Source organism: Oreochromis niloticus, unplaced genomic scaffold (genome assembly GCF_001858045.2).
Source record: "Oreochromis niloticus isolate F11D_XX unplaced genomic scaffold, O_niloticus_UMD_NMBU tig00001589_pilon, whole genome shotgun sequence".
In the NCBI taxonomy this organism is placed as follows: domain Eukaryota; kingdom Metazoa; phylum Chordata; class Actinopteri; order Cichliformes; family Cichlidae; genus Oreochromis; species Oreochromis niloticus.
The window spans coordinates 96,509-108,540 of NW_020327416.1; the positions used below are offsets into that span (position 1 = coordinate 96,509).

Below are 12,032 nucleotides of genomic sequence, written 5' to 3' on the forward strand. Positions count from 1 at the left end.
CCCCAACAGCTTGTGTCAGAACAAATGACCAAAAATCCTCCAGCTTCTGTCTCCTGAGGGGCACCAGGCAGGGATGCCCACTCTCCCCTTCACTGTTTGCAATTTTTATTGAGCCACTAGCAGCAGCAATTAGACAGGCTACAACAATTAAGGGCATAAAATGTAAGAATGTGGAACATAAAATCAGTCTTTATGCGGATGATGTGTTACTTTTTCTCCAAAACTCACAAACCAATATCTCTGGGGTGATTGCATTGATAAATTCTTTCTCAAGGGTCTCAGATTATTTAATTAACTTGTCAAAATCTACAGTTCTTCCGATTAATTACTCCTTCCATAATTCTTCTCCTACACCACTGCAATCGGGAAATATAAAATATTTAGGTATTAATGTCTCTCCTAAGCTTTCAGAATTAACTAAATTAAACCACATCCCGCTTTTAAAGACAGAAGAAAGCGATCTGGCTAGATGGAAATCTTTACCCATATCACTCATGGGAAGGGTCGCTGCTATAAAAATGATGGTCTTGCCAAAAATAAACTATTTGTTTTCAATGATCTCAAATAAGCCATTACAAGATTGGTTCAGATCTCTAGACTCATGTATTTCTAAATTCCTTTGGAAAGACAAACCCCCGCGTATCAGCTTAAAAACATTACAAAGGACCAAGGATAAAGGAGGATTAGATCTGCCTAACTTTAATCACTATTTTTTAGCCAACAGGCTTCAGTTCATCTCTAGATGGTTTAAACACACCTTCTTAGATGAACCTTGGACAGATGTAGAACAGGCACTATGTAATAATCTAAAAATTTCAGACCTACCATTTATCAGTTCAAACATCAAACGACATGAATGCTTTAAAAGCATCAACATCAGCTCTTCTCTGACAGCATGGTGGGAGTTTCTAAAAATGACATTAATCCTCATTAATCCCATGCAAACGTACACCTATCTGGAACAATCCCGACATATTACAAAACAATAATATGATAAACTTTCCAGATTGGAGTTGCAAAGAAATTAAATACTTGGAACATATATTGGAAGGAACAGACTTTATTTCGTTTGACACAATGTGGGATCAACAAGAAACGATTTTTGGAATATCAACAAATTAAATCCATATTTGATCAATCCCTTTGGGCTCCTTTGATCGGCTTCATCACCTAGTGGGGGTGGGGGGTCATGGTTTGGTCCTGCCTTCGCTATTGTGGTTGATATGGGGGTAGGGACGGCCTTAGGGATGTTTTCCCTGGAGGGCCTAACCCGATGGATGTGCCCACGACCTGGTTAGGGGCTCTGATGGCTCCTAGATGGTGTTTTCCTTGTGGCTGCGTACAGAGGAGATGGGGGAGGGTCTGTACTGGCGGACGTTGGTTACTGGCCTGGTGGCCTGGTTGCCCCCGGGTGGGTCTGGGATGAGCGTGGAGGCTGGGGGGTCTGCGGGTGTTTTTGTTTGAACTGTGCTCCGCCCCCGGTCTGGGGTGCTGGCAGGGCCTTGGGGGTTTGGGTCCTGGCTGTTGTGTCGCAGGAGCTGTGGGCGGGTGGGTGCAGGGGGGCTCAGTCCCAGTGCAGGGGACCTCTGGTGCATCAGCCCAACTAGGGGGCTCTCTAACTGGTGGGGAGGCTGTTACATATTTGCAGGTGGTCTCCTTTCTAACGGAGCTCATTTAGCAGGTGGGGGAGAGATATAGGAGAGGTAGAGAATGAACTCAACCTGGGTGTCTATTGTCTTTTGTAGTTTGGGAGATGATTGGATGATGGGCCACTTGCCCCTCCCTTTATTCAATCCCCATCCTCAGCTACCTCCCCGCTCTACCACACCCACCCACACACGCAGGGCTTGGGGTGCAGATATGTCACCAGGATGCAGGGGGGGAGGGGCACTCCCCACCCTCTGTCCCCTTCTGGCCACCTGTGCCTCAATTTTATTCTGCAACCTAGACATCCACATTACTCACACTCTCACATAACACATACATATAGGGCCTTGGGGGTGGGCACGTTTTACAGCATCCAGAGGATGGTCGGTGTATTCCAACCCACCTCTGGCGCTGGTGCCCTTTTTAATGCATATAGACACTGAGGGTTCTCGGGAGGAGCCGTGCTGCTCTCTGGCAGGAAGCACCATGCCCTCCTGTGTTTTAAATGCACTTTAGAACAGCACACAGCAACACTACATATGAGCGGGCGGAGGGAAGTTTGGGGTCTTCAACCCCCCCGGTTCTGTTAGCCATCAGGGCTGGGAGGAGCTACTGGCCGTCAGATTGGGGTCTGGGATGCGGGGCCTCCTTGCTACTGCAGATAGGGGGGCGGCCCGCTTGCCTCCACCCCAGAGAGAAGGGTTACACCTCCTGGGTCTAGGTGCGGCTTGCCCCTCTGGGGGCGGGGGTACCTGGACCCTGGATACAGAGTATGTTTGAGGAGTGTGATTGTCTGTGCAGTGTCTATTTGTGTCTGTCTACATGTTGGGTGAGTACCGAGTATTTGGTTGTGTATATGGGGGTGGGAATGCACGTTCGTGTCTGTGTGCGCAAGTTCGTCTGTGTCTATATGTCAGGTTGGGCCTTAGACTCGACCTCTCTGGGAACATCTCAGGCCCTCCAAAGTACGGAGGCCTATCTCCCCTCACCACACTCCCTGCCGGTGGCTGATGCCCTCAGACGTTGTTGTGCCGGTGGTTCTTGTCAACTGGGGCTGGGCACTCATGTATGTACCGGCTCACTCCTGGTGGACGATTGGCGGGGCCTGGCACCTGTGGCCCGGCTGGGCCCCTTCCGGGGGTGGGGTGCCCTTAGGCCTCAGGCCTCTGGGCCTGAAGCTCCGTCCTTTCTGGCGCAGCTGGCTGCTGGCAGAGCCCGCGGGCACGTAAGTGCAACCCCCTCCAGCCTCTGCTCTGTGGCTGCTGGATGACATCTCGTTTGGGGGTGTACTCAGCTCTTCCCAGGAGGGTGGCACGGTCTCCCCCCCCCCCCCCCCCCCCCCCCCCCCCCCCCTTTGGTGGTCCTCCTTGGGTCCTCGCACTCTGGGGCCTCTGGATTTCTGGGGCCTGGATCTCCTCCATATCTGCCTCATGCCCTGGGGGATGGGGCTTTGACTCCCCACACTCCCTAGCAGACCGTTACATGGAGAAACATTTGGAATACAAGCATGCTTATCCACACAGGTGTTCACAGACACAAACTACACCTTTCTTGGCTGCTACCTCAAAGCACATTGTGCACTATCTATCTTGCGTGCTGCACAATAACATTTAATATTTAGTATCTACTGTTATCTACTGGTAGCTAGTTTATTGTGATGGTGCTGTATTTATTATGTTGCTATTTTTTGTTTGTTTGTTTTCTCTTCTGTTTTTTTCTCCATACAGGTGATCCAGGTGTTTTGTTTTTCTTTCTTTCTTTTCCCCTTTCTCACCATCTCTTCTCCCCTCTATATTTCTTTCTCTCTCTCTCTTTCTTTCATTCTTTTTCCCTGTCCTATCTCCCAGTCATGTCTGTCCCGACTGTAACAACTGAAAATAAAATAAATACATAATTATAAAAAAGGTCAATCAAATGGACCAATATGGCAAGGCCATGATGATCCACTTGGTGAAGTAAATCCGCTTGGCATCTCTCTTGGCCTTAAGACAACAATTCTGATGGCTAAAGATCCAAACGGGATGGGGGAAAAAATATATATATTTACTAGCTAATCTTAAATGACTGTTCAGTACAGAAATGAAGCCCAACAATCATGTTTCACATCCTGTGGTCTCAGCCTCAGATACTTATCAAATCACAAAAAGCTCGTGTAGAAACAAACACACAAACAAAATATGTTCTCCTTCATTTCTGTCAACTGCACGTTTCCAGCTATCATGGTTGCTAGGCAACTTGGGCAGAGGCTAGACCGTCCCATTTCACCAGCCTCGCACTTCCGGCCTTAGCGGTCTTTAAGTGAGGCTGCGTACTTTAAGGCTGCAGACCCTGAATTGGGCCTCTGTGTTTCATTCAGTCTGTGTCACGTCGTCTGTGTTCCCACCCTCCATGTTTTCACGGCCAGTCCTTGCAGTCATCGTCATAGTTCTCCGAGTCTCCATAATTTATCACAGTATTAGTTTCCCAGTTTAGTTATAGTTTAGTTTAGTCACGGTATTTCTGCTTTGTTTGAACTCTATGCCATAATAAAGGCTCACTTTAAGTTTAAGTTCACTCCCGTCTACTCACTTGTTCACTCACTAGTCACTTGTGTTCGCACCTGGGTCCACCACACACACCACCGCACGGCCTGTCTCCACAGACCGTGACAGTACCAAACCAAAAATGTGGATATAACAAAAAAACATTTATCAGTGTAACTTAAAAAATTTATCCAAATCAACTATATAAATTATGTTTATTTAACTTGTTACTTAAAATATTTTATGTAATCAGTTTCACCAAACGTTTTGAGTATTGGGTTTTACAGTGTGGATTTTCAGCTACTTTCTTGTTGCAATTTTTTTAATTTATCAGTGACAGAATAATAAATCATAGCATCAAAATAAAAACTCGTAAACTTGAACAAATTCCAGGAAGGATGTTACTGAAATCAGATTGGATGTGAAGGAACGTACTAAGATGTAGAAAAACTTGAAGTACAAATATCTTACGCCCACAAATAAACTGACTGTAACAAAGGGTCCAGTATTTTATTTGTTTCTAACAGCTGGCAATGCATATAAAACACCAGGACACCACCACAAGATAATAGCTTATGATGTACTGATGTAGGTTATCGTCGACATCATTGACTCTACAACTATTCAGCACAGAATTTTAAATCAGGCCTAACTCCCAGCATGTGTAGGGTTTGATCTCTGTTCTGGAAACACAACTGTGACATGACTGTGTTTGATTTTCTGCTGTCAGTATGAGATAATGACAATTAAAACACATAAAGAAACTTTCTGCTGCTTTAATCATCTATTTATTATGATATATTATTAGAATGAAATGACAGAATAGAATCACACTGAATTTTGAAATCAGAAGAGAGAAAGAGAGAGATCCAAATAACATTATTGTTTAGTGTATCTGGATTTTGGATTTACAGACAGATGAAAAATAAGAAAAGTTTCACTGATCCCAGCAGGTGATTTACTTCCTGTTTTACTTCTGAAAAAATAAAGAAAAAGCTACAAGACAACCCAAACAGGACGTTTGCAGCTGGTACACCTTTCACATGGAGAAAAGCAGATGACCTCTGAAGGTGGTATGATGATTGTAATCATCAAATATCCTTGCACCAGGCCAGAGGAGCACATACACCTGATCTTCAGCATCTAGAAGCAGTGAGCCACCATTAGAGGCACTTGGGGAATGTGTTGCCTGATGTTCCCATGCCGTAAAAATGAGGTCTTTATTCATGAACAACCTAGCAGATGTAGGATATGCACTGTCTCCGTGTCCATGCAGGGTCAACCCAAAGTTGTAGACTCCTCTCACTGGTGCAGTGAAAATACCTGTGGGACATTTGTTTTTGTCATATTACATGAAAAATCAGCTGTTAGAACATCTGGAACATCAGCCTGACATCAACAAAGCAGAGAAGTGACATTCAGTGTTATTACCTGTGGATGAGTTGTAGGCATTTCCAATGTTTGTGACAACGCGTTTGAAGATCAGAGTAGTCTCTGTGTTAAATGGTCCAGTATAAGGTCCACCACCTTGCTCCACCAGAGAGGCTGAGAAAGCCACCTGTTGGGCTGAGAGAGAGAGAAATGTCATTATTTTAAACTTTCTGTTTTACAGTTATACCTCCTTTGTACAGGCATTGAATTCACTTCACATTACACAAACCCCATTTGGTAAATGCATTACTTTGATATAGTCTTGAAATATTAGTTTATGTAGATATCATGTTGAAGAAATGTCATCTTGTTCACTGCACTAAAAACAGACTGTTGTGAAACTGTAAGTCTTCAGTTTGTAAGCAGCACAGAAAAGAGAGAGCGATAGTCTAATATTTAGACTAGCTTTTAACTACATTTGTGCTGTTTTATGTTTATCTGTTTTATACTATTGTGAAGCACTTTGTCGTTTTCACCTTGTTAAGAGTGCTATATAAATCAATAAAGTAAGTTAAAGTAATAGTGTGATGGGTCACCACTGCTCCACCTTCACTCCTTTTTTAAGGCGCCGACTCCATTTTAATTACTTAACTAATAATTAAGTACTTAACTAATAACTTAATAACTTAACTAATAATTCGATTAACTGAAGTTTATTATGAAATATTCATAAATTACTGGTTGAATCTTTATCTTTATGCTGTTTATTCTTTATATATAAAACATTTGTTTAATGAATTATAAACTAATTAAAATCTGTTTTATTTCAAAGTTATTATCCCTGCTGTCTCTTCAGTCTGTTTCTCTCACTCCATATAAAAGACAAGTTATTGAAGATGGAACCAATAACTATGCAATTAAAAAAAATGCATAACAAAAGTCATGCTAAAGCACTTCCCAGTGAATATATTTGCAGTGCATATCTTTTTATGCTGACAATTAGAAATTTTATTTCAACAGTTTACATTCAAACTTGTGTCATAAACATAAATATTACAACATCTCTATAGAAATTCTGCCCATGATGATTTCCACACAGTACCTTGTAGCCTCTGCTTCAGCTGCTCAATCTCAGTCTTCTGTGTCTCCACTTTTTTTAGTTTTGCTTCTTGTTCTGACAAAACAAAAGGAAATAGAACATGATTGTACAGCTTGTCCTCAGATTGCTTTAGTGTTCCTGTAAATAAAATTCTGTATTTACATGATCAAAAAAATACAATTCTATTCTGTTCTTTAAAATAACTGGAACAACAACAGCGGATGATATGAAGGCTTCTTGATGCTGTTATGTCTCTCACTAACTAACATAATTTGGTACCTTGATTCTCCTTTTGAAGAAGTGTGATCTGCTCTTTTTGTACAGCCAAAGAGGTGACTATCCCTGTCAGCACAGCTTCCATGTCACTTGCAAATGGTTGTAGGAGCGCAATCTTTTTTTTAAGAATGACTCCATCGTCAGCTGTCTGAGCTGCTGAGATAGAGCAGGCCAGAAGCAAGAAAGAGAAAACCAACATGGTCTCCATCCTGTCTCCAGAAATCTGAAGTTTAACTGTCTCATCTGCAAATCTGACCTTTTTATGATATGGCAGCAAGAGGCAGGACTATCATGAGGTTGCTTCCCCACTCCTCCCAGTTTTTTAAAAAACAAGGAAGTACTCAAACATTACTGATATAGTGAACTCATCAACCAGCATGTGTTTTGGTGACTGCTGTTAAAACAGGTCAGTTGAATTTTATGCCTGCAATTTCCAAATGAGGAAATTATAACATATTAAAGAAATAATAATAATAAAATAAAATAATATTTTTTTTAATTATGTCATCCACCTGGATACTGGAGTTAGGGTCTTGACCACATTGATTGATAGGTGTCCAGCTCTAGCTGATCTGCACCCGCTAGGCAGATTGGAGTCATTAATCTGAATCTGGCGATTTTAGCCCATTTTGGGGGTGCTTCAGCACATGTATGTGATAACACACACATGAGCTCTTTACTCACATCTAGTGCTTTTATGTCCTTTTGCTGATTGTTTCAGCTCAGCTGTTGGACAGTAAAGAACTCCAGCCAACCTCCAGCAGGGAGAAAGAAAAGTGTCTGTATTATGATTGGTTTTCTCTGAGAGTGATCACAGATCCCTGCAGGGTGACTGAACACTCGCACACACTTCCAGCTGTGGAGGCGCAGTGATGGCGCCCTGCAAACATGAATGAACCCTGTGCACTTTGTTTACATGCTGCTTTATGCTCTTTGCTGTCACTGAACTTCATGTCTCCTGAGCACGACCCCGGCGCTCTCCTCCTGTTACAGGATGTGATGTGTCAGATGGGAGTGTGCCCGTGGGGATCTGTGATGTTCAAGGTCAGGACGTGTTTCAGCCTCTGCTGGTGTTGATGTCACAGAAGAGTTCAATCCTTCCTGTTTCATCATCTTCTGACAGCGAGCAGAGACGTGTCTGTGATAGCGTTTGGTCGTGTTGACGTCTCGTTACGACACGAGCGTTTCATTTGATGAACAGTCCTGATGGATTGTGATTGGTGAAACTGGAGGCTTGCTCCGCCTCCCACCTCGTCCATCATCTTCCTGTGTGTTGTCCCAGTGTGTGTTTGCTTTGACGTGGATGTCACAGAGTCCTTCACTGATGCAGACGCCTCCTGTCTGTGTGGCTGCTGCTGCTCTGTCTCTAGTTTCTCTGCTTCAGCTTTGTTTTCTCAGTCTGGAGGAAATGGCTGTAATGCCCATGCCTACTTTAGGCCCCGCCCACAGGGTAGACAGCCAGACTGTGACATCATCATGTGACACACAGTTAAATCTTTGTGTTCCTTCTGTTTAGTGACCTCATCATTTAGCACAGCCTCATTAAATTTGCAGTATTTAGATAGTTTACTGGGTCCTGTCCTCACCATCAAACATACTGGTTTGTATCTTCACACAGTGATGGTTCTGTACTACAGTCACTGGTCCTGGTTCTTTACCAGGTGGTGTTGAAGAGCTCTCATGGACCCGGGACATGAAGGTGATGTAAGTGGCCCAGAGATCTGAGCCCAGTTCTGCTGGGTCCACGGTCGGTCTGAGAGCACAGCTGGAGTTAAATATACAGGATATAAAGTTTAAGACGTGTTTGTTTCAGCTCCTGTGGGAACATCTTGTTCCCTCGTTGGCCTCTGGGACGCGCTATCTTCTCACATGTTCTTCACATCCAGCTGTTGGCTCGGTGTCTCGGTGCAGCAGATATCTGATCGTGCTCTCGTCTTTGTCGCTGACGCCTTGGTTCTGCTCGCGCCCTCTCGGGTTTCTGTCCTCAGCTTTTCTAGTTTCTGGATTCTGTGTGTGGAGTGTCGTCCTCTTCCTGTAGAGCGCAGCGTCACACTGATTTTACATACATGTTGATGGTCAGTGGACGAGTGAAGCTCCTCTTTGTGTCAGTGCAAAGATGTTTAAGTCACTGCTGATACCTGAGACATGTTAATATAAAGGAGCAGCTTCAGCAGCACGTCTCAGTGTTTCTACAGGACAGGACGGCCTCTCCCAGTCACCACGGGGGAGAGGTGGGCTTCCCCTGGACAGCTCTTCAGTCTGTCGCAGGGCGCTGTGAGACTTATTTCATATATTTAAAGTTACAGAAACTGATGCCCTGCTTCATATTTTCCAAAGCTGTCCAATGGGCTTAAGTCTTTGGCCGATTCTGGTCCCCGGGCCTTATGTTTGACAGCTCTGCTCTAGAGGAGGCTGACACTTTAAAAACATTTAGTGTTGCAGAGTTTTCATTGGACCTATAGGATCACGTCCTGTAATGTAGCCGAGTTAAGGCAGCAGCACAGTTACACTAACAACAGTGTGAAACTACAGGCTCAACAAACACAGTCACACAGCAGCTTCACACACACTCAGTATCTGCAGCTGAAGGCAGCGTATCAGGGCTGCAGCTGGACTGTGGTTGGCTCCAGAGAAGAAGAGACAAACACATCTTCTCTTCCTCCTGAATAAATCTCAGACGCAGCAGGAAGCAGCTGCTCCACCTTCTGCACAGTTACACGACTGCTCAGGGTCACGATGTCAGCAGAGAGCAGGAAGCAGGTGTGTGCTCCTCACATATCACACGTGAGGGTCGTAATAATAAAATCACAGGGATCCAGGTGTGTTACAGTTTAAACAGGTGAAGGTAAAATCAGCTCCAGATGTTTGGATCTCATTCAGTCTCAGTCAGTTTCTCTTCTACTCGCAGTTTTACGCTAGTTTGTCTCCTTCTGAGAGTTCAGCTCCGTCCACAGCAGTGACAGTGATGTTAAAGCTGATCACACATCACACAGGGATTTATTATGTTGGATATTGTGGAATTACAGAGATTATTTTACATAACCATCATCTTATCATTGCAGTAATTATCATTTCATCAAAGTGTTTATTGAAGCTGCTGGCATTATGTTATAATTTATATTATAGGGGTTATCATAATCAAATATTAACATGTTTATTACAGGTGCAGTTATAACTACTTTAAAATGATTGAGTTAAACATATATATATATATCATAACTCATATGCTGAGTATATTGTTACAGTAAAAAAAGTAGCTGAGCAAAGGCCTGAATGTATTCAGCTTCTTGTTGCATTTGAGTTTGCTTAGTTACAGGTGACGTAAGGATGTCCAGTCCACGGTGACCTCAAAGGCCTTAGATCATCACCATATTCTTAAGAGTATGCCACAAGGAGGAACCTCTATGTTGCAGTTAATTCTTAAAATACATGAATGTTCTGTACATGCAAATTATGTGCTTGTAAACGCAAGAAGGGGCGTTACAATACCCTGATGTTATAAAAGCAATCTAGAGTGTGTTTTGGGCAGAGATGTACAACTGTTTTGCAGTTTGCACCTCTCCACGCTGCGTGCATTCATTAAAAATCAATTGTTTGATTGACCTCTTCTGGACTGTCATTGTTTTACTCTCATCCTCAATTTCGGACCCGTAACAATATTTGAGACAAAGCTGGTGTGTGTGAAGTATTAATGATGTTTAGTGAGCGTAGCGTCAATATGAAGACGAGGAGAATGTGAGGAAGAATCGTGTTTCATGAAATGAATGTTTAAATTTCAGTTTTCATGCTGTTTCACGCTCAGAGTAAACTTAAAAACAGAGTTCACAAAGGTCATCAAAGGTCATCAGAGGTCATCATCTGTCTGTCAGAGACAGGATCCTATATTACTGCTCACAGAGCAGCTGATGGAGGAAGAATCAGAGAGGAAAGTTGTGTCTGAGCTTCCATAATCAACACTGATGCTCATCAGAGGAACAACTGTGAACAACTGTGCTCTCCCCACACAGCTCTGACATACCCTCATGACAGCTGATTGGTCAGTAGGTGGGCTGGTCACACCTGCTGATCACTCACCTGTTCCAGACCTGCCCACAGATATAGATTAGAAAATATGAACTATGGATGATTATGAGCTGAGTGCAAAATCCAGGCAGGAGTGACGAGCAAAGAGTTTCCACAGCCTGAGTCAATGAGTGTGTTATTGTAAGAGCAGAGCAGTGATGGGGGTGAGGGGGCGTGGTTTAGCTCTTTGGTCCTGTGGTGGTGGAGAGGGTGGAGCAAAGTGTGCACAGCTGTGCTTCATCCACACATGAGCTGAGATCAGGAGTGTGTGTGTGTGTTGTAGCATCTAATACTTTCCTCACTCAGGGACATGAAAACACTTCATCTGCAGCCTTTGTGATGCTGTTGATATTCTGTCTGCATTAAAATGAAACAGCATCAAATCAGAGACATTGTTGTTTGTAACTAAACACATAATTATTCCCCCTCCTGTCTTTGAAGCTGCTGCTGCTGCTTTTAGAAACAAAGCAAATCTGGGAAAGTTAGAAACAACTTCTCCCAGCACATCGGTGCAGCCATTAAAACAGGAATTCACCATGGCAACAGGGTCATCTTCAGCTTATGATCAAAAACAATGTTTTTATTCTTTAAATGGATTATTTTTGTTTGAGTCTGGAACTGTGGAGGCCCTGAGAGCTCCTTCATCCCCACAGTCACACTGTGACACAGAATCAAATGCACACTCTGAAGATCATGAGTGGGTTTGTTTTCTTTCTTTCTCCACAGAAAGTAGTGAGAAACAAGTCTGAGCTGTTTGTGCTCATTCAGCCGTGACTCAGCAGCTAAAGCAGGGGTGTCCAATATACGGGCCACATCAGGCCCTGATACTCTTTCACATTAATCACATCAATGATTAATGTGGGAGCTGAATCTTCAGCTTAAGGTCAAAGGTCACCCAGGCTGTGAGCAGAATCCTTAATGCAGGAAAACAACTTTCCAGGACTTTCCCCAAATTCCAGGTCAGATTTCATTGGTCAGAGAAAAGAACTTCAAATTTGGATCCAGTGCTCGTGTCACGATGCTGATCAGCTGATCGGTCCTTTCATTGTTTATCA

At 43.5% G+C, this 12,032-nt stretch overlaps 1 protein-coding gene across 1 annotated transcript; it reads right to left on the reverse strand.

The window, feature by feature from the left end:
* Positions 1-5,000: 5,000 nt before the first annotated feature.
* LOC109200144 (complement C1q tumor necrosis factor-related protein 3) lies at positions 5,001-7,130 on the reverse strand. Its single transcript, XM_019355610.2, has 4 exons — positions 6,919-7,130; positions 6,643-6,714; positions 5,601-5,735; positions 5,001-5,492 (listed from the first exon to the last, which is right to left on the reverse strand). The coding sequence occupies exons 1-4, from the start codon at positions 7,121-7,123 to the stop codon at positions 5,209-5,211; spliced, it is 696 nt and encodes a 231-aa protein (XP_019211155.1). The 5' UTR covers positions 7,124-7,130; the 3' UTR covers positions 5,001-5,208.
* Positions 7,131-12,032: the final 4,902 nt, after the last annotated feature.

Coding starts and splice junctions, on each gene's coding strand:
- LOC109200144 (XM_019355610.2), bottom strand. CDS start 7,123: ATGGAGACCATGTTGGTTTTCTCTTTCTTGCTTCTGGCCTGCTCTATC. Junction 5,736..6,642: donor GCTGAAGCAGAGGCTACAAG/GTACTGTGTGGA, acceptor TCTCTCTCTCAG/CCCAACAGGTGGCTTTCTCA. Junction 5,493..5,600: donor TGCCTACAACTCATCCACAG/GTAATAACACTG, acceptor AATGTCCCACAG/GTATTTTCACTGCACCAGTG.